This window comes from Temnothorax nylanderi, unplaced genomic scaffold (assembly GCF_030848795.1).
Source record: "Temnothorax nylanderi isolate EJ_2023f unplaced genomic scaffold, tnyl_v1.0 TNYL_tig0025_pilon, whole genome shotgun sequence".
Lineage (NCBI taxonomy): Eukaryota > Metazoa > Arthropoda > Insecta > Hymenoptera > Formicidae > Temnothorax > Temnothorax nylanderi.
The window spans coordinates 383,059-406,651 of record NW_027249087.1 but is presented as its reverse complement, the minus strand read 5'-3'; the positions used below and the strand labels follow the sequence as shown (position 1 = coordinate 406,651).

At 42.2% G+C, this 23,593-nt stretch overlaps 2 protein-coding genes across 5 annotated transcripts in view; one reads left to right on the top strand and one right to left on the bottom strand.

Moving 5' to 3' along the window:
- Positions 1-23,593, bottom strand: part of Eip74ef (Ecdysone-induced protein E74) — a 181,958-nt gene that overhangs the window by 125,841 nt on the left and 32,524 nt on the right. The gene's annotated exons all lie outside the window — the stretch shown is intronic.
- Lsm11 (U6 snRNA-associated Sm-like protein LSm11) lies at positions 656-22,745 on the top strand. 2 transcript variants are annotated; one of them, XR_011717642.1, is made up of 6 exons: positions 656-883; positions 1,455-1,509; positions 13,116-13,228; positions 16,648-16,786; positions 17,748-18,043; positions 22,168-22,292. XR_011717642.1 is itself a non-coding variant. In XM_071701346.1 (5 exons), exons 1-5 carry the CDS (start codon positions 710-712, stop codon positions 22,317-22,319), a joined length of 633 nt encoding a protein of 210 aa, XP_071557447.1. In that variant the 5' UTR covers positions 662-709; the 3' UTR covers positions 22,320-22,745. The 2 variants fall into 2 exon arrangements, 1 of the variants encoding a protein (XP_071557447.1); XM_071701346.1 differs by lacking the exon at positions 17,748-18,043 and having other exon boundaries at positions 662-883; positions 22,168-22,745.

Below are 23,593 nucleotides of genomic sequence, written 5' to 3'. Positions count from 1 at the left end.
CTCGCGCTCTCCCGCCGCTGCCGATCGCCGCCTGCCTGCGTTTCTATGCAGCCTCTACCCGGCGTCGGCGCTTACCTTTACGTAACTCGCAACCGCGAAAGAAAGTTTCCACGGGTAGAGGTTAACATCCTCCTCTCCCGTCTAACAACTAATACCGTCGCGATTAATTACCAAACCGTGATCAACGTTTCCGACCGAAAAAACGCGCGCGATTGCCACGAGTGTGCGCCTCGCGCAGAAATTTCTCGAAATTCGCGCGAAGTTACAGAATTGAGAAGGATCAAAACCCATGGTCGAAACTTCGTGACGATTATAAAGATAGCCAGTTAGATCGAATTAAAAAATCTTTACTGTTAATTATTCACTAGGCAAAGTAAGTTACTAATTGCTTTAATAATTTTATATACCGCAGAAAGAGAATCAAAATCACACGTAAAATAGATATTAAAATACATACATTTATCAAAAGCGTATATGTAAGTAAAATGCAATCCTGAAGTCGGTCGCGAATTGTAGATTGCCCGAAGTTGGCTACGTTTTGAACTTTTCCCGCTCTTTTCGATTGCCTTGCGCACTCTGCTGCTCCTCGATATCACGTGCTGAAAGTGCGACTGTACTTCGCACGTGGCGTTGGTAGCATCGTGTTATCGCCAGTAAATGATAATATGAATTAGTGCAAGATGTCCATGTGAAAGGAATAGACTTGTCAATGGCGGACGAAGACAGCGAGACGTCGGACGAGAGTTTGGACGCGGGAAGCGAGAAATTCGATCCGTTGAAAGCGTTATACTCGCCCAAAGTGCGATTGGCATCCTCCGCGCCGATCTATGACAATGTCTCGAAATTCGAGTCCGTTCTGAAGAACGTCAACGCGCCGACGAAAGTGCGTATCGCGCACCGATTTCTGATACGAATCTGAGAGCGAGATTGCAAGAAAGGGTCGATCGAATGCGCGAAATCGTACAAGTTGGAAATCGTGAAATTTAATACGTAGACATAGGAATTTTTGTACGAGATACCGGAGTGTGTACAACCTAACCTAACATCATCTGACTTGACCCAGTAGTTCGATTTATCAAAGCTACGATCTAACAATGAAACTTAAAAAAGAAGCTTATATTTGCGAATTTTAAAAACCGTGACAGACTTAGAATTTATGAACACTGTCATTGAACCAAACTTAATCTATCCAGAAAAATTAAGGTGTATTCTGGGATTTTCGGGAGTCCAGAATTTTAAAAAATTGAAATCGAAGATTGGGATTGGAGTTAACGTAAGAGTGCATGTGTAAATTTGAGGCACAAATTAACGTGATTCATTATACGGGATTCCTGAATCGAGTAAGGGAATTAAAATCTCGTGAAATTTCATTGTAACGGTAGACTAGCGTAATCGGCATTCCAGATCTCGGTGAGAGTGCAGCAGACCTAAGATTCGCGGTTCGTGTATTTCAGAGTGATAAATCGGCCGTGCCGGAATCCTCGAGGCGGAGATTTCTATCGCATCAAGGTAAGGAGAGAGAAAGAGGGACAGAGCACGATTCTCAATGTTTACGCGCAGCTTTCTCACGTCCCGCGAGAGATGGCGATCGCGTGCAGTTTCGCAGCCCGCGCGGAGGGACTTCATTCATGTGGGAGTGACATCGTAGTATCGAATTTCAACGCGGAATTACCGGCGCTTAGCGAGAGACAATGGCGCACGTAGAAGTCCCTCCCCTGCCTCTATATATTCTTAATTAATCAATTCGTATTAATTATTCTCCGACGCAACGGAAACAAATGCAAAAATTGGTTACTATTATACTCGAGCGAATTTATTTCGAATTTATTAGCGAAATATTTTAATTATCCTTCGTCATTTCCACCAAAGAGAGAATTAATTTCAAACGAAAAAAGAATCTTCAACGTTCATTAAAAACATGAACGAATTACGAAGCGCGGAATACGCTCGCGTAAAAATTCGTCGGACAATAGTAGATGATCGGCGAGAGACTCGCGAGAGTCGCGAGTTCGATTTCGCGAGGGCGATCTGTCGCGCGTGTCATCTCGCGCGCCGAATCTTATATTCCAGATACCGGGGCGCACTTTATTTACTGCCTGACAAATGCCACGAAGGTCGTCGCAGCTCGCGACCGGCATTAGCCGCGCGTGGAATTTGACCTCCGCGAAAGTGTGCGTCAACCGTTCCCGCCGTACCGCGTGGTGAGACCCCGACCGTCGCTACCCATTGTTTCCTATTCCACGGTTATCTTTGCTCGCGCGAGTACGTACATATGTGATATTTACAATGTCGCGAGTACGCTCTCTCTCCCTCTCTCTCTTTCATCCCCGAAGAAGAGAGAGAAAGGGATCTTCCCTCGCTTCAGCGCGACATACGAGCATTGTGCGAAAGAGTTGCGACAACCTTTCATAAAGTCTCGTTCGCGACCTTGCGAATTCTGAGCAATCAACTGGCTCGATAATAACCGGCTCGGTTTTATTTATCGAGAGAAACGCGATGTCTGTTAATTATTTTAATCTTTCGAAAAATTTTGAGACATTTTTGAAAAAATCTGAAAGCAGGAAATTGCAGAATATTTTTGAGGAAATGTGAAAGCAGATTTTTCCGTCTGGTAATCAATTCGTAATATTCTTGCTCGTCCTAGTACCTCGTTAACGACTGGACTTCTATCGTGATTTTTAATACTTTGAGAAAGAAGGAAGCCAAACGTTAGATTATCGATAATCAACCGTGTACAGTCACAAAATCTCGAGACACTATCGCGGCACTTAGAAGATCGGAAAAATGAAAGAAAGAAAAAGCAGGAGAATGCAATTTATTGTTAATTGGCTGTGAACACATGCAGGGTAAAATGCTGCTACGTACACGGCACGTACACACGCTATTCAATACACGCAAAATAAGGCATTTCCCTCGTCGTAAAGAATTCTGAACAAGTCAGACCCGATTCCAGAGATGAAGAAGGCTAATCGGTGATCAAGATCATCGCGCGGGAATAAGTAGCCGGGTGTTCGGAAACGAGAGAGGGGTGGCGAGAAGGAGGAGGCTAACGTTAGACGCGAGTATCGCGTTTTCCCGTTCCCCGCGCGGCCCCTCTCACGCAACGCAGCCAAGGGGGGTATATATCTATTGGCCGGCGGCCAATTACACGAGGCAGCCGATAAATCACGGATCCCTGACCCAGTGCAGTTTTATATTTACCGACGACGGTGCGTGGTGCGCGCGGTGGAGCACGGTCACGCGTCCCCCTCCGTCTCCCTTCCTCTAAAAGCGCGCGCCCTCGCCCCCCTCCGTCCGCTCCGCCCGTTCGTGTCTCTCGCTCCGTCACTCCCGTTTCTCTTCCTTCCTCTCGGCCGAGGTGGCACAGAAAAGCAAAGAGAAGCAAAGGAAGCGCGCGACAGAGGGACAGTGACAGAGGGATGCCTCCCTCAAAGGGGCGGAGAGGGGTACCGCCGCGCCGCGGTGGTCGTGCGATTGTGCGAGTGAGCGAGGCAGAAGGCGAGCCTCATGTACGTGCGCGCCCGTGGGGAGAGGGTAGGAGGTAGGAGGTAGCGGTCTGTGTACGTGTACGTAGTGCGGCACTTGTTGCGCGCCCGGACGTCGACCTCTTGCGCTCAACCCGAGGCTCCGCGCCGCGGCGCGTCCAAGGGACGCTCGTGATAATACACTTGATATTGCCCGAATATTGACATCTCTATTATACCTTCGACATCGGAGACTCTTATTGTCTCCAAACATCTCCCGTTACTTATCGTCTTCAATTCTTTCGAAAAATCAAGTTGTTACAAGAGTTTACCATAGCTCACGTTTCTCAAGAACGTGGATTTTGAGATAGTTCAGAAATAGCTCTTCGATTATCGGACGTCGAATAAACAGTATTGCTTTATTGTGAAACATTTGTTTATTTTTATGTGTATTACAATGTCTGTTTGATTTTTCATTCAAACAGAGCAATTCGTCAAAAGATTCATATCAACATTGATGACTGCAAAGTTCCTATATTTCATACAAACTGATTTATTCAATATTACAATTCAATATTACGAAATACCTCTCTTGGAAATCTTCGAAGATGAGGTTCAGAAATTGTGTAATTTAAAAAAATTTTGCAAGATATAATTTTATTTACATATGGTTGTCTCAGCAAGAAGCCTACAATTATTATTATTATCTCCCTGTAATACAATCACAATCGGTCATTTCTTCGATTAACACAAAGAACGGCTAAAAGTTTGTAAAAAAAAAAACAAGACAATTATGACACATGTCGTATCTACCGATTCAAAAAAGATCGATACTCGATCACACTTGAGCGTCACTACGCGCCGCATCTGACTGGCTCGCTGCTCCTTCTCTCCCGCTTGCTCTCTCTCCCTCCGAAGCGAAAACTTGGCGCGCCGCGGCGCAACCTCAAAAAGGTCGTTCGGCTTCCGGCGCTCTCGTTACGGCCGTCTCTAAATCCGTGCACGAGCGAGCGAGCGAGCGAGAGAGCGCCGCGACGCGAGGCGAGGCGCGTGTCTCGGGCGTATTTCGGAGGTCGACGCTTCGCGATCGGCGAAAGAGCCGGCCGCCGGCCGCTGCCGCGCCGCGCCGCGCCGCGCCGTCGAAAGTCGCGCGGCGTTATCGAAGCCGATCGCGAACGCGTCCAGAAAGAGAAAGACAGGAGCGAGAGCGAGAGAGTCTCGAGCGCACTTGTTGCGCCCGGACATCGACCTCGCTGCAACGCAAACCTCTCCGGGCTGGCTTCGGCCCTCGAACACGTTCCGACGGAACCGCGATTTTTCCCAATTGTGGATACGCGCCGGCGAACGCGACCACCCGACGCGACGCGAGCAGCGCGCGTGTACCTAGAGATGCCCCGCGACTCATTACGAGCACTAATTTCGATGCGATCTTGGCAATCGATTTTTGACATCCATGCGCGAAGCATTCGGATGATTGTACGACACTGACGGTCAATGATGAGTTCGTGAAGTTCAGAATTCACAGATGCTCGAAGAACGTATCGCGTGGGATCGCGAATCTCTTCTTTTCTGATTTTCCGCGATCAAATATACCGATGAAGAGAGAAAGAGAGGAGAGGAGAGAGAAGTAAGAAGAGAATAGCAGACTTTAGGAATAGAATAGAGACTCTACAAAATATTTTCAATCCGCGGAACCAAGCTTCGCGGAAATTGGCATCCAAATCCTCTCGAGCGTATTCGCGTCCATATCCGCGGAATTCTGGAAGAGGACCTCGAGTAAACTATTCCCCGTATATATTTCATTTGCGCTCAACCTCCCGACCTATCGCAACGTGACACACATATGTTCGCGACACGGGCGAAACGTCAGAACGACAAGAAGATGACAACGACGGCGATGAGGAGAAAAGGAGGCTCCTCTTCTAGGTATTTCAGCTCCGGAAGCGAATTTCGCTCTCTAACGGCAGACCCGGCCGCAAAGAACGTATATACATACACACACATACACTCGTGCACGCATATATGCACGCGGTGCATACTCTCGCTCGTAGCACAAACACGACGCAAAGCAACGACGGCAGCCGCCGTTCGCCTCGAGTAACGGAATTCTCGTCGATGTTTTCTCCGCGATTCTCTCTCGCGCGGCATTGCGCAACATTTACGCGCGTCGCGGTGCGACGCCGCGCGCGAGCGCACGCGTTTTTCCTACGCTCCACGCGTCCTCTCCCGCTCTTCCTACTCTCTTTTTTTTTCTTCATTTCCTCCGGGTTCCTACGAGCTCCTGCGGCGTGAACGCTCGGTCTCGGCTCATCAACCTTCGGGGAGTCCGCTTCAATCCTTCCGGTTTCCGCGTACGCGCGATACGATCGGAGCCCGGGCTGCCTAAGTCCCTGCTCCGCGCGCCACCCGGTAGAATGGACGATCCAATTTCTCGGCACCATGTTCGTGTGCACCACGTACCCGCAGCCGTGCCGACCTATCCCAACGTAACGTAACAGATGACTATCGAGTACGCCGAATCGGCAGCGGCGCTCTCACTCCTTTAAGATCTGGAGTATCGCGATATCGGTTTAGGCTTTGGTCTCATTGCCAGTCCCGGACGTAAGAACGTGCGAGGATTCGAATTATAATTAACTGAATCTTATTTGTTTATCATTGGACCTTTCACTATTATCGTTTTCTAAACGTGAATTCTAAAACGTCGGATTCTGACTATTCAAGGAACTTGAAGCTTTAATATATCCGATAGTATGTCGATTATTTTTGCGAAAAATTAATCGTAAGATGTTATTTCTTTTAACTATCTAATTTCTTGCAATATATGACGATAGTTAAAATAAAATCCAGTCTTGAAATATACTTCGTATTTACGTCATATATCTTTCGTTATCTTATTGGTGCATTCTGCTAAAAATACAACTTCAAAAATTGTATAGTTGAGCAAGTCAGGGAAGCCGTTAAAATCGATAGATGTTCGATCGAGATTATTCGCGAATGCAAGGTTGCACTCCTGACGGTTCCGCTTCCAGCATCTTACAATTAGAATCGGGCTTATGCGATAATTACGGTTTACCGGACCGCGCAAAGCCGGCTTAATGGAACCGGGCGTAAAACAAGATTACTCGTCAATTAGGGCAGAGTGTGACCTCGGCAGAGCACATATCGCGGGGGCTCTCGCGAGCGGAGCTCACCGTTCGTCATAACGAAGATTAGGACGCACGGTTCCCAGACCACGCCCGCAATTCGATCGACATTGGGGATCTAAAACCGATAGATCGTGGCCGCGCCGAGTAAACGACTTTTTCCCCGCTCTCGCGTTCGCGCGTTCCATCCGACCTTCCTGGGGTAAGAGTGATTTCTCCTTTCTTCGGTCGAGAAAGGCCGGGAAAGATTCGCCGCTGGAATCCCGACTAACTCGCCTTCGCCTTCCAAACGTGGCCTCTCCTCGTCGAGTACTTTATCATACTTGATCCGTTCAATTACTTCAAGTGTTTAAAGCATAGAGATAAAATTCACTGCCTCCTCTGAGATTTACGGCAAAATTTTTCGCACATGCAAATTTTAATAAATCGCTTGAATTTTTTATTTTGCAATTGAAAGAGGAATGCCAAATGTCATTTTTTACACGGTTTTAAGACAATATGTAGCGAGACACATAATAAAGAGAGAGAAGAAAGATTACAAACTTGAGATTATAAAAAATTTCAAGAGAAAATGAGAGATTGGTTGTACATATTTAAGTAGTACTAGTTAAAGTACTAATTAAAAATTCAAAGATTTAAGCAAATATTATTTTTCAAAAGATCGTATAAGATTCTTTAAAACTGCATCACAAAAAAGAAATAAAGGTCACGAATTTTTTATGAATTCTAATATCGCACACGTGAATTCTATTATACTTTCGTTTTTTTCATCTTTATAAGTAAATGCTAAATTGCTTTATTTTGCCAAAGTATGAAAGGATTCGAGAAATATCGAATATTCGAGAAACATTGTTTCCTCCGGTTTTCTCTTTTTTTATCTCGAGATCTGCCACCTTGAAGGTAAAAAGACAATTTCGCCAAACTGTCGTAATCGTCTTCCGAAAAACGAGTTCCGAATAATCGCGTGACCGTCGGTGACTTCCTTGGCCGTGAAGATCCGCGAGGAACATCGTTTGGACGGGAAGCAGAGGAGGGAAAGGGAACCAAAGGGCTTCGTCGCAGAAGTAACAGTACCTACAGCTAGTTCGCGTAAAGCAAACTGCGGCGAGCCGACCAGCGCACTTCGTGCTCGAGTATACAATGTGCCCTAGAAGTCAGGCACTTTCTCTCGAATAGAAATGGAAGAATTTGGATTCTTCCTCAGCGATTATTTAATTCGACCCCCCGTTTCTTCACATCTTCGCGATTTCGAGGACAAAGCAGTTAGATAATTAAGTCTCGAATTCGAATCTCCCGGGAAGAAAATGAATTAAATGACGAGGTTTTTTCGTCCACTTTGCTCTGCGAAACCCTTTGTTTTTTCATACAATTTATAACTTCAATAGAGCACATCGTTGTCAGAGATATAGCTTGTATTCGTTCTATATTGACTTAGTATTTTCCTCGTTGAAACACGTAGCAGTGGCTACGGGACACCCCGTATATTTGCGCGCGGCATACGCAACGGCGGAGCGCGCGGCCGTGTGCGATCTCGCGGAAACGTGTGCGCGGCCGTGTACACGTGTACGTGTGTACGTGTGGTGGAGAGGTCTGGTGGCTGCTCGCCTGCCTGCCTCGGCTCTCGGGTGCGCTGCCCGACAGGACATTGAACCCAGCGCGACTCAACCTGGGGATCATCCGCGGGTACAAGCCGCGCTCTACTCCTCTCTCGCCCGTACACCTCGCGAACTCCAGCCCGTCCTGGTCCCTCACCTCGTCCCGCGATATTTCGTTCGCCGTTCTCAACGGGGCACGAAGGAGAGAGGGCCCCACGCCCGTCCCGCGCCCGCAAACATTCTACGAGGGCCGTCGTACCCACCTGCGACCCACGAACTCATCTCCTCGAGTTCGGGCTTGATACCGAACTGCTCCTTCGCACGCACCCGCGTGAACATTTTCGCAGGTGAACAACACGCGAGACACGCCGCCGTACAGATGTTAGCGGGCCCTTTTTGCACGCGTCGCGCAACACGCGGCCGAACGATCGGGAGGCCGGAAAATCTCGAGCTCGCCTTTGATCGCCAAAGAGAAAGAGAAAGAGCGAGAGAGAGAGAGAAAGGAGGAGAGAGAGAAAGAGAATTTCTCGTAGCATGCTCAATAAATAAACGGGAAAGCTTGAGTATTGAATTGATATCTATTTTTGATGCCGAAAGAAGTAACTCATTTTTCATGTAAAATTTTCCAAGTTTTAACATTGAATATATCTTTGTAACTGAAATTCTATCAAACACTTTTTGAAATAGAACGAACATATTATAGAAGTTATCCATTTTCCTAAAATTCAATTTCCGCTTCTTTTCTAAAATATATCATTTATTTATCTTGATAAGGAATTCAATGAACTGGCGTAGGATGTTAACATCTTGTTGATCGAAGTATTTTTAGTGCTTCACAATAGAATTTCAACGGAAAACTTATTATAAGGTGAAAACTTGTGCTTATGTTTCATTTCGATGCTTCGAATTAATATAAAGTAACTTCTTTCGTAACACAAACGTACGTCTCGAAATACCAATTCTTGCTTATGAGCGATAGAAAACGGAAAGCTTTTATATCAATCTATATTCCTGATCTTACTTTTCATTTAATTTCAAGCAGCCTCTTTTCATAATACTATAAACTTATAATTATCACTCAAGAGTTGGTATTTCGCGTTTAAATAAATTCTTAATCTCTCTTTGTACCTAACTCGATGAAAAATTTCAAAAAGTTATTGACAACTTGCCAATTTTCCAACTTGCCAATTTTCCAACTTGAAGGTGAATTGCATATTGCAAATTACGAAAAGAATTACTAAAACATGTATTAAATATGTTTATGTAATTTGTATACCGATGACAAACATGTCTTTTCGAAGTACAACAACGTTAAGCCGTATGCAAACGGGAAGAATCTTGCTTATGCATGTCGCAAATTGTTAAAGTCAAATATTAATCACCGATATTTTGCAACGGTTACATTTCAAGAACGTCACTTTGTTTATTATGAAAATAAGCTTTTTGCGCAAGCGACTTTGCGTAAATTACAATAATGATTTTGAAAGCGAGGAACCTTCGTCTTTAGAAAATAGCACGTTTGAAGGTCCACTTCTTTCAAAATCGATATCACGAATGCGAAAAAGTCAATGTTTATATATATAATCTGCGACAAACATTATGCGCTCCCCGGATTTCAATATATCAAACTTTTAAGTGAAGTAATCTAAATATGTAATGTGTACTTTACTGCTGTCCTTCCCCACTTTAAAACAATGTACTTACAAGAATCATATGCTTCCAATCCATGTTTTACGATGATGAAATCGCAATAATATTGATTCAATTGCATCAAGGTTTATCTTCCAATTCCAAAAGTTAGTTGCATGACACGAGAAAGTCCATTGCTGGTGGTAAATCAAATCTAATTTTTCAAGAATTAAGCGAATAATTTAGCAAATTTAGAAATGAGTTAAACACCGCAATTAGCACGTTGCTAATCCTAAATCTATTTGAAACGAAAAGCAAACACCAAAGTTTCTACTGTCCATTCGCACCTCTGAAGCTTAATTTCCCAAAATTATTTCTATTGGCTTCAGACGCGTCTATATTCCGATATATTTCTTCTCGAAGATAACCATTTCCACACATCCTCGACAATCAGGGTACAATACATCAACAATGTGGCGAACGTGCCGATTACCGAACACCCTGTATATGAGCTAGCTCGAGTATCATGCCGCCTTAAGGGGTTAACGAACGTGCAAGGCGAGGTACGGAACGACGGACACCTCCATGGCTCACCCTGCCCAGAGAAGGGACGATAAAGTCACCGTTTCGCGTTCCTCCCCTCGCGGCCGCGCGCGCGGTTGCGATCCTAACGGTTCCCTGCAACGCGGTTCACGCAAACGTGAACGTTCTCCGGGCTGCACACTCGGGCTGCGCTATCTCCTGCACACGCGCGCACGAAGGAAGATCGGGACGAGAAGCGAAGGAGCTCGCGAGAAAGAAGGAAAAACGGCCGGAAGGTCGGAGGTGGACGCGGAGTGCGCTTATTCCATCGCCTCTTTTTCTCGACTTTCTCTGTATCCTTCCTCCTCGTTCCTCCTCGTTCCTCCTATCCATTTTTTTTTCTAGGACAAGCCTGATTTAGCCATCAAATGAAATAAAGCGTTTTTCTCATTAGGTCAAGTTCTGTTACCAGAAGATACTCTGAGATACGTTTTGTAGAACGCGAATTCAGCGAATGTAGCGATACATTAGCATTCGTCGCAATATCCAGACTTCATCTCGGAAATATTCGCCTTTATACGTCCAATTAAAAAAAAAAAAAGGCAACTTCCTACTCATCATTATCTAACGAAAAACTATAGCTCATAACACAATCGCTCGCGATTTAATTACGGGCGAGCACGCGAAACCAGGACGGCCACGCACGGGTCGTCGCCGTCGATCCCTTCTCGTCCTCGATCGTCGACGCCAGACCGCCTCGGCGCAATAGTGGATCGCGCGATAGTGAAAGTGCACGCGGAAAGGAACAAAGAAAGGTGGAAAAGAAGCAGAGCGAGCGCGGCCGCGCGACGGGCCCCTTTAGAGACGGATGAAAGTTATCGGAGAAAGCCAATTGGCACCGTCGATCTCGCGAGCGAGCGAGCGAGCGTGCGAGCGGCGCGAATGCGCGCGGCTCTCTTGACGCACCGCTCCTGCTGCACTACTCGCACACGCTTATGCGCGAGCATCGGGTGCGCGCACACGGAGAAAATAAGTGCACTCGCCGCACAGCACAGCTCCGAGGCTTTACGTAACTCCACGGCGTTCCTCTTTCCGCGCGCGACGACAGTCCAGGGCCGGGTCTACCGTCCCCGAGTCTCTCCCAGATTAGCGAAGCTATCGCAAAACCGAGGAAGGTCTTTATACATGCAAATAATAAGATTCAGGATTCTCAGGAAACAATCTTTCCAGGGAAATTAAATTTTTTTTGCCAATGTCACCGTGTCTTCAGAAATGCGATTATGAAGGCGTTCTATTGGAAATAAAAGAATTTCTCGATGGAGTAGATTTTACTTCAAAGTTTTGTTTAGAACGTATTGATTAAAAAATTTAATCGTGAAAAGTGATCATTTTCGTTATGAGTAATAATCTGCTTCGATATTTAGCAAAAGCAAGAACCATAGTCAAGTATCTAATATTTAACATATGAAAGAAACTACAATTTATATAGGTATGTAATTTTTATGCAACAAGAAATTGAAATCAGCGACTTCTCATTTTTATTTAATCGAGCTATTGCTATTACTTTCGGTTTACGACTGCTAAATTACGTACTAGACGTCAAACGAAATTACGTGTTTCTTCCTCTGCGTTACTGCTTCATCGTAGATCCGATTGATTTACTTCAACGGGAAAGAAAAGTTTGGTATCACTGTGTATAAGGTATGGGAACGACGACGGGGGTTAATGAAGCTCTCCCGGCTGCGTAAAGTCTCGTAGTCACGGCGGGAAAAAAGGAGCAAAAACTGGAGGAACGAACGACGCGCGCGCGCGATGCTATCGGCTCTCCGTTCCTCGTGCGTAAGGATGAACGATGATTTGTCGAGCGAGTCCGCGAGACACGAGAGAGCCGCATAAATTCTTATTAGCGCGGTGTTACGGCAGCTCATAAAAATCCATCGCCGCAATCTGCCCGTCTTGGGACTACTTCTGATATTCTGATACTATTCGAATGTAGTAACTCATAATATAATATAATATAGTGTCTTGTTATTGTTATATATTGTTATTATTTTTCTTCTTATTATTATTATTATTACTACTTATTATTCCTGATATAATTAAAAGATAACATACTTCATTATATAGTGTATTTAAAATAATTTCAATATTTCATTCCTGATAGTCTGTAGATATTGACTAAAGATATGTTTATAATATAGAGATTAATTATTTCATAGCTTTCCAATGCAATTATTATTATTAATGAGGAAACTTTTTTCTTGATTATTATTAATACATATTTATAGTATTCAATATAGAATAGTTAATAAAATGCGCGCAGCGACATACTTCCTTCCTGTATTTATTTTACAAATAAAAAACCGTTTGACGCAAATAATAAATAATTAAATTCGATATCATGAAATGATCTTGAAATTCGATATTTCGACAAGAGTAAAGGAACTCTCTTCTTACATTAGTCATAAATCATTTTCGACGAGGTTCGACCGACGACCAAGTCACATTTATGAATCAAATTTCATTAAATTTTACCATAGATTTTTTGATCATTTTGCCTCATTGTTTTTGTTTATATAATTAGGATAATCGATTCGAAGCCTAACGAAATTCTGGAGTTTTAAGCTTTCAAATTTTTATGTAATTAAATATTAAAGCACTTTTTATCAATCATATGCGATTCAATTAGTTTTAAACTGTATTCTTCTCATGATCTTGAAGTTAATATTTAAAATTTAAATTGATTGTGTGTGTGTTTACAGAACCTGTGGTCAGAAGAAGACATGGACGGAAGAATGTACTCTCGAAAATGCAAAAGACTCTCGGCCCGTTAGGAATGCTTCACGGGTGCATGGAGGAAAAAATCCGCGTTAGGGTAAGTCATCGATTAATTTTTTTCGAATAATTGATATTTAATACTTCGTAAAAATCCTAATAATTCTTTAAATAAAAACGGCAAGTTTTCATGACATATTGATGATTTTAAATTTGCAGAGATTTCTAGATTTTAGATTGTACAGACATTAAAAAATAATTCTCTCGTTGTTGTAAAAATCCCTCAAAATTATATTTATTATATTCAAAGACTTAAATACTAAGGTCTCTCTCGTTTCGTCATTCTTCGCACGTTTTGCGCACTTCCAAAAAATGTATGTTTTAAATACTGCAACTTTTTTCAGAATAGATATTTTCAGTGAGGTACGTCTTCTTCCTAATCCTTTACGTCTTTGCCGACGGCAAGAAGAAGTCATTCTAAAAAAGAGCGCTTCGTCCGCAGTTTCTTCCCTTCCGTCGTTTCTTTTCCATCCCCTAACACTGCGCGTGCACGCATACACGGGCTGACACACTTTCGCAGCCGAGTGACACGTACACGAAACCCTTCACGGGTATTCGAAGGGCGACAAAACCAACCCTTCGCCGAGAAACGCGACTGGGGAGGAAAGAAAAGCATTCGGGTCAACACTCGTAACCATGGTGACCCAACAGGGCGCTTTAGCCATCTCTGTTTACGCCCCTGACGTATCGTCGTCGTACGACAAACGATTCAACACGAGGCGAGATCACGCCCGGGCAGGAGTCGCATTGCTGCCCTAAAATTCACCCCTCAAAACACACACGGTCAACCTTCTCGGGAGGATACAATTTAGAGCACGACATCCTTCGAAAATTACTGATCGTTATACACATCTCGTATTCCGAAAGGCACAATTTCCGTGGACGTTCTGCAATTTTTCAATTACTTGTATCTCGTTTCTCCCGCGATTACCAGAGTTGTAAATACAATACTCCGTACATGCGAAACAATAATACGACACAACATGATTCTAAGATTAGCATTTTACGATTACAATTTTATAAGGACGATACTTTTTGAAAGTTATAATTCTGCAATAAATATTTTTCAGGAACAATTCTTACAATTAGATAGATGACGCGTGCAATCTGAGATCTATCTCTGTCGATTCGGTAATTTATACAGAAGCAACGTCCTCGAGATTGTACAATCAATCCGGAAGTGAACGCGCGTCACCGTGGAAAGTTGTAAAATTGCGGCGCGATGTGCACGCTGATAAGTCATCATCATACTTATCTAATCGCATCCGATGATTTCTCGCGGCGCGGCGTGGCGCGGCGCGCTTAATGATCACCGCCTCGCGCTAAGGACGGCTAATAATAGGACAATGAGACGGAATAATGGAAAATAAAAGTCAAATTGATTTAATTGGGCTTCCGCTGAGCGGAAGCGGATATCTTCAGCAAGAAGGATGGAGTTTCCGATTAGCCTCCTTCCCCGGAGCTTAAATTAAATGCGTTAACTTTCATCGTCGCCGCGTTCCTTAAGAATCGCCTTGCGTTTCAAATCACCGTCCTCGACGGCGAGATCCTAATCTCCCGTGACCTTCGAACGCATCCGGAAAGAAGATTTTATCTTAGCGAATCGATCACTCGACCTTCGACCGTTCAAATTGCCGAGGAAAGCACGCGGGTTTTTTTTATCATCAAGTCATTCAAACTCATCTCAACGCGAACGAATATAAGTGCGTTGAGAAAAAAATCGCGAGGGACGTTCGATTATGTTGATTGAATAATCGGATAGCTAATGTCTCCAAGATTTATTATTGTCGATTTATTACTCGTCAAGAAAAAGTGATTTGCACATCTAACAGTTGGTACCTCTTTACGTACATAACATATTGTACAATTACTTTTGTTTCGGAAAATAAATTAAAATGACAAACTCGCTCAAAGCTAAAAATAGCAAAAACAAACTTGCAAGATTCCGTATTGGAATTTTGGCAAGAAATCACACGTAGAATCTAATCGAGTCGATCTGATCGCAGCCTCGAATACTTCCGAAATTTTCCGGTCTAATTGAATTCATATCTTGCCACCGAATCGCCCTCGATATCTCATTGCCACAATCTCTCGATCGCAACGAAATCCTTGAATCCACGGTCAAGAAAATCCTGACACATCAAGCGCGCAAAATAGTCGTTACTCCGAAACAACGATTAATTCTAACGACACCATATTTTCATCATATGCGCAATTGATGATCATCCCGAAGTATAGTCGCTTAGTCAAAATGATGATAGAGAAATAAGCCGTTTCAAATTAATTGACGACAGCGAGTAAATGGGCAAAATGACTCCATCGGATCATCATTCATGCATGTAAAAACGAAAAGACGCGGAAGGGCTAAGGCACGCGCGAGTTCTGTCACCTTGAGACGGCGAAGATCGGACTCCTCGTTGGCGATCTTGAGGACTCCTAGAATCGATTCCGACTAATTCGCGAACATCGTCGGCACTCAATGACTCGCGATGACACACACGTATACGAGTTCGAGACTCGCAATTAGTTCTCATTGCGGCAAAGACGGCTGGCACGTATGGCTGCGCTGCACGAAAGGCATTGAAGGGGGCCTTGTTGCCTCGTCGGCCTGCACTTCCGGGTATTAGGCCGCTATCTTGTCTCTTGCGGCCGTATCTATGTGACAAATAACGCTTTTTCTCGCCGACACGGACCTTCCTCAACCAAACGTAATGTGTCTTTAATGCATTTTATCGTTTTAAAGTATTACGCTGAATACTATTACGCTCCATGTACGTACTATCTCCAGAATGAATATACGACACAGAGTGAAAGTCAAAATTGAGTTTTGTGAGCTGCAATTTAGGCCGAAAAAGATCAAAACTCAAAATTTTATATAGAACATCGTGGAATAGAAATAATAGACTAGGATTCAAAATAAGTAACGCAGTTCTACTAATGTACTGATAATCATGTATAATGATAGAAATAATTAAAAGTGACACTAATTACATTCGTAATTATGTTCGTAATTAGTGTCACTTTTAGTTGTTTCTAGACTACGCAATTAGTCAGTCGTACAAAAGCTTAATAAATGCGTAGTCTTTGTGATATGGATAAAAAAATGGCTGAGTTGTATCATCAATTAGCGCAAGTTGATCGAATTTTCGCAAGAAATTGCAACGATAAAAAATCAGCTTAGCTCTTTTATAGATTCATTTCACTATTCCAATCTAAATGATATGGACGGCGGTAGACAGATAGAGAATTTATCGCACCATAAAAGTCGAGCAAACGCTTTTGCCACGTTAACAACATTCACTTGATTTCTACCTCACATTTCGGACGACTCGGGATAATCATCGAAAGTGAAGAGGGAATGCCGATTGCCGTCTCTTTTCTCGGCGAACACGGTTTTACCTGGAATACGAGGACTCGTCGCGATCTAAAAGGAATAATCGGTCGTTCTTTGTGCCGAAGGTCTACACCAGGAACGCGCACGGCATAAGGGGACACGTGGAGGCATACGTGGCCGCCTTCGACAAGTACTGGAACCTCGCGCTCGAGGACTGCTTCGAGGTCTGGTCCCGCAAAGTCAAGAGAAAAGCGCCCGCTCTCGGTATGATCATTCTACATATTAAAGTTTATACTGTGTGTGTGTGTGTGTGTATGTGTTGTGCGATTGTTTTTATTTCCTTTAAAGAGTTTTATATTAATGTTAGAATCATTAATTAGAGATCGTTTAGCTAGTTTTTCTTAGAGAATTTTGTTGCTGAAATTATTTTTTTCATAATGATATTGTTGTCCCGACAATGGAACGGTGACCGCTGAATTGGCGAATGCTATTATTTGTTAATATTAACTGATCAACTGAGGATCGATTTTTCTTTATCAAGATTTTGCGAATTAAATAAGTTACCCAAGTAGATAGTAATATCCGCAACTCTCCTTTGATTAAAAAATTTTATTTTAACAACATTTTAATATCGGGATTAATTAATTATATTTAATATTCATGATAGTCACAAGCATAATGCAGTGTGTTAACTCTAGTTTCTATCATTCGATTTTATATCTTATTGAGAATTGCAATGAAACTGTTGTAGGATTAGCTATTATATGATAATCTTGTTATGTCTTATGCTAATCGCGTGGAATACTTGTGTATTTCATGAACATTGATGACAGAAAAAAAGTTATATATAGGCTCGACTGAGAATACTGAAATTGCGTAGAATTACAACCTGTTCTAGTTATTACATAAATCATTCAATCGCGCGTGTAAGAATCAAGGATAAATTATAATTTTCAATGTAGATTTTCAAACGGGAATAACGGAGAATAATCTTCTCGTATTTTTTAATCATGCTCGATGCAGAACCTATTAATATGATTTTTCAAGAAGAATACAATAATAAATGCTGTGAAATTTTCAAAAAATTTACATATGACATCGTACAATCTGAAAGGGATTTACAGGTATAAATTGACGCGCTATTGAAATTCATAAGCGACCTCGTTTCTCGGCAATTATAGATTCTTGACGCTGTAATAATCGTTTTCGGTATATAAATATGCAGATGTATATGGTATTGTGCAACGCGCAAAAAAATCACGAACGCCAGACTCGAGATAGATGCGAAGGAAAGGAGTAGTCCGGCCGATCGATTATTCTCGCCTCCTCGTAAGTTTTTGCGTCTCACGAAGGTACAGTGCGACACGATGGTGCGAGAGAGAAAGAGAGAGAAAGAGAACGAGATGCTAACCGAGTCGGATGATAAAAAACGAGCTCTGTAACCTTCGACATTTCGAAGCACAAATGATACGGCCCTAAAGAAAAATAGATACGCACAACGATACGCAGTTCCTCTGAAAGGTATTTTACCAAAAATTTGGTTTAGAAATTTTAAGATTGCGTTATTAGCAAATTATTCAATGTCTTAGTTTCTCCTTTTACATTTTTCATGTAAAATTAAAAATACAATATACAAAGTCTTACGGTGCTTATGAATTCCTTTAAAAAAAAATAGATATTCTAGTAGCAAGTACTAAAGTTTTCATCACGTAAATATTTCACATTTTTTTAAAGATATCTGATACGCTGCAAAGTTGTACTTAAAGTAGAATTTTTGAACTTTTTGAGCTAAAATACGAACTAAACAATTTCAAATAAAGAAAAGTTGGTAATTACATTAATTAATAAAAATTGCTTTCGGAAATTATATCATTTTTATCTGTTCGACAAATATGCATGATAAATCTCTTTGGCATAATATAAAAATGTTTACATGTAATATGTGATATCTTGTATATACGTGATAATTTCTGTTCGTGAGTTATGAGCTATAAGCAATGTACGTATCAATGGCATATTTTTAGAATATCGGAACTCAGTATATATATAGTCCGTATGACGTTTCATGGAACTTAAAACTGAATTTATCTCTTATTAGTTTGCTTCGTCATCCACCTGCCACCTGATATTGTCGTTACGGAATGATGGAGACAATTTGTCATCGGATCAGGGCTGTAATAATCGACGATAGTTATTTCAGCTTAAAATTGCAATTTAAAACTTACTGACATTTTTTTCGCTTGGATTATTTGTCTAGGATAATAGTCATCCTTGATAATTTTACGTGTGCTTAAGCGGTCTTCGAAAGTTCATGATTCGATAGCGCGACAAAAACTAAAAGCATAAAATATAAAACTTCTTATTTTTTTTCCGAAAAATCGGCAAAAGTACACGATTGCAAAATTACACGTGAAAGATTCCGTGGTTTTTCTCTCAAATCTTTTTCACGATCACGCCCCTTTGTCGTCGTTCAGAGGAGAGCATCTTCCCCATCGACGCAGAAGTACGATCCACTTTTAATTCGCGGGATTCCCATTCTTCATTCGTCGCGCAAATCGATAGGGTTTAACGAACTCGCCTCAGGGGAGTACGCGCGCGCGCACGATCCGTTCGTCTTTATTTACATCGCGCGGCAAAAGGGCGGCAGCCGTGGAAGAGCAGAGAGAAAGGGTCGTCGTATCGCGCGCGCGAAGGGGGATAATACATCCCACTAAGGTCGCCGCTTCGCGGCAGGAGCAAGGACCGACCTTGACTACGTATAGTGGTCGGCGGCGCGCGCGTTCGATACGCGTTCGAGGAGGAGAGGAGGTCCGCGCGGCGGACCCCTCTTCGCGTGCGCGCTTCCTCGCTCATTTCTTCTCTGCCTCTTTCCGCCGATTCTTCTTCTCCTCCTCCTCCGCGCGTCTACTTCCCGCCCGTTTCTCTTCCGTCGATCCTCTCCTTCTCCGCCTGCGTCGTTCCGCGTGAGACGCTTCCCCAATGCTCCGTATCTCCCCTCCCCGCCCAGCAACGATTTTCCTCTCACGCATTACCCTCCTCCCTCCTTTTCTCCTTCGCCACGTGCCCTCCAACCTTCGCCTCTCGTTTTCATTCATCCACACCGCCACACCGGTCATGTCAAACACGCGTCCCAACTTGGAAATATCTTACGTTTCGTTCATATAAAAATTATTTTTAACGATAGGTAGTATAAGAGGGAGTCGAAAGAAATATAACAATCGATATATCATGGAACAAATAATGTTTTAGCTGCAGATTCTTCGATCAATTCGCAGTCGATTTTTCTTCGAATTATCGAGGAAATTTTTAATTTTAAATATCTCGGCAACTAAGATTCTATTCGAATAAAATCTGCCTGAGAGAAAAATATAGTTTTATCTATTAAAAATTTTCGAGTTATTTACTAAGAGAGTAAACACTTCCGTCAAGGAACAATCGATTATATATTTAGAATTCGAAGAAATCCCGATTAAAATAACATCCGCTGTATATTGAATTTCTTTCCCGATTTTTCTCAAAAGTCCAATCTATTTCCTAGAAGGTTTAGATATAAAGCCCTTCTATAGTCGATAATCCTCTGGATTACATATCGCACACGTTTTATCGCGAGTTTTTTCGGCGAACTTGCCGACATTTTATCGGTATAACTTCAATTTCCGTTCTGTTCATCCTATCCAATGCCGTTCTGTAATCTCGTGATTTCTACCAGACAAACCAGCGTCTACCTACGCATATATATGGTGCACTCTACGACGCACCAATTCCGCTTTGCATCTGAAAGTTCACGAACTAAAAAGGTTTGCTCTCCATGATTTGATTGGTCGATCGTACGTTGGTCACGTCAAGAAAAGAATACGTCTGGAGTTGCAATTCGATGAAAGCGCTTCGGACAGATCTGATTTGAACGCACGTGATTATTTTTTATCTTGCTTATCATACATGAACAACTCGCAATGTGTGCAATTAATCAGTGAGATAGTCGGTAATTATTTTTGCGGCACAAGATTAATAAACAGGATTTAATGTGTTCCGAAACAACAACGCATGTATAAATATTATTTTGAAAAATGTATTTTGTCTTTTTAATAAAAATACGCGGTTATTATAAAATATAAATGAAACGGACTGAACTATTAACTCACATGCAGAGGCTATACATTTAATTAAGTTTCTAGCAATGTGGAATTTATACGATCATTAAAATTAAAGTATTTATGAAAAAATTATTTTAATCATGTCATGCTTTAAATATTGTTATGGCAATATGATTAAAATTACGTTTCCTTGTAAAATGTAAAATTTTCTACTTTAGGTTAATTTATAATTAGGTCTAGAAGAAAACTCCGTGTGGTACCTGTGTGTGTTGAGGGTTAATTTAATTCCTTCCTTACAATTTAAGCAAATTATTCCTAAAAGGTTAATGGAACCCCATAACGGCGTTGCTTCGCAACGCCAAGAAATGCGTGTTAGGACTAAACTCTTCCGTCGTTGTTTATAGCATCGTCTAAAAAGCGACGCCATGGGCGGCTCTTTCTCTCTCCTTCGGCCGAGTTCAGGGTTAGTTGGCCTACTGACGTACTTCGGGACGTATCGCGAGGGGTCGCGAGGTCGTTGATACGAGGTTAAGAAGGGAGGGTGGAGGGACCGGCGACCTTGGAGAACAGCCCAGCAGGATCGATGCCTTCCCCGTGTACACGTGTCCTGTTGGCTCCTCGTGCCTGCCTTCCTGCCTATCCATCCCCCTTCCGACCCTCTCGTGGCCCTTCCGTTTTCCCTCCGACCCCAACCCGCTTATCATAGCCCCCGCGCGCTTCTACGGACACGTGCTGGCACATAAACAACCTTCCCCAGACTTTCCTCGTGACCTTTCTTTCCGAGACGTTTTCTTTCCGAGGTTTATTCGCAACACCATACACACTTCCGATAACTTTCGCTTAATGTCAGTGTTCAAAAATTTAGCTTTTTTATTCTGATTTCGTTGCAATACATTTATGGGCTCGTTATACTAATTCATTATAATGAAAATGTTCTAATTATAGTTCAGTATTTAAGTTATCTCAAGATTTTAATATATATATAAAAAAATATATCTTTCGAAGTTTTATTGAATTGTTTTAAAAAAGTAATTGCCGATTTTTTTGACACCTAAGATAAAAGACTTTTGCAAAACACTGGTAGGAACTTATAAGATTTTAAACGATATATATATTGAAAATATTGAACAAAATGATAAACATTTTTCTCGCATAATAAACGCTAAACATTTGATAAATTAAAATACAGCTGATTAATTTATCTGCCGCATAAACTTACATAATTAAAATACTTGGATGCATGTCTACGTAAATTACACAGCAATATTATTATTTTAAAATAAAATCTCGCAAGAATGAATTCATCTTCCTTCTTCAAAATATTTGTATTTTTTTCCCCATCTAATATTTTTCATCTTGTCATTGTACTTTCGCAGATACGTTTTCTATTTCAACTAAACAAAGGCTCTATTGCAATTATGGCAAACGAGCAGAGTCATTCACGTTTACATATTCACATATATTAAAATCCTAATCACTGTGTTAATTGAACAAAGGAAATATATATCGGAGAAGATATGGCAAAAACTCTACATTGCATCTTCGATTCAGGTGCTGATGCAGTCAAGGTAGAGCCGACAGAAAACGATGTCCCTAGGACGGTAGTGAAGAAGATCGAGGGAAGGACGGAGACCTTGGAGAGACACGTGCCGCAGATGTTACTGAGGGGAGAACAAGTCGCTATAATCGTCAAAATCAATTAACTATACGTTATCGCCTTAAGGTTCGTCCACAAGCACAGTCACGTACCATCAATTACGCAGCAAATATAATGTTTTTCTGTTACTCGTTATTTATTCGTCCTCTACGATGAAATTTTATACGTAATGTGTTATACGATAAATATTTTGTGATGTCTATAAATGTTTTAGAATGTTTATATTCGCGCGACGTTTTCCGGATTGTATAACAGCATTTGATTTTCTCGAAGTATCTAGGAATATATTAATCGGATAATGAAATTCAGCGTCATCCACTTATGCGACGACAATATAACGTTGCGTCGTGATCTACATAACCGGAATAAATATACATTCATTTTTACTCCCCCTCAATGTATTTTTATAATAAATATTTTGAACGAAAAAATATTATTAACGTAAAAAATTCTTCACAAATGCATAATGAAATTTTACGCCTCTTTCTCTTTCCCACCTATCCTGTTTCTTCTCGCTATAATTAATTTTCAGCAAGACAAACGTGTACGTTGTTAAGTAGTTACGTCAAAGCGACGCGCCCCTGAAATTATACGGGGAATCGAAACCTGGAGGTCGCCGAGGCTGGACTTTCTCGCGACAGATGCAAGGACTTCGACGAGAAGAAGGAAAAAAAGGAAGGAACGTCGAGATGAAAAAAATGAGAGGTCAGTCTATATATCGTTGGCGTGGCCTTCGGGCGCTCGTACGAACGATGAAGATGACGGCGGTAAAAGCTGATAGAGCTCTAATCCGTGGCTCGCGAGCATCGACAAACGAGGAAGTCGAAGGCGGCGAAGAAAGTTAATTCGCGCGATTGTCCGGCGTCGCGCCGTTCTACCGTGACTAAACTCACGGTCCGCGACTGGTTTTTCCCTTCTAGCGCTCGTCGCCCTCGTAAAATGTCTCTTTCACTCCCTCCTCCCACCCTCGAGGCAACACGAGGCGGAATGCGCGCGTTGTCGAGAATAAGAAAGTTTCGATGTCGATTACGGTACCGGGTCGGTGCCCGCCAGAAAACCGCGGCACGACGTACATGATTAACCCCGTCCGCGATGTTGCTTATCAGCGGGAAGAGATCGATATTTCTCTCTCGCGAGTTGATCTCACGACTGCGATTGCAAATATAAACATTCTACTTTGGAAACTTTTAATCGGAATAGTTTTACATCTGGAAATGTTTCGGAATCGTTGATCGCGAAGTCGTCAAAAATATTGGCTTTTAACGATCGAGGGTGATATAGAGATTTGTAGTTTATATAATATATATATAATATATTATA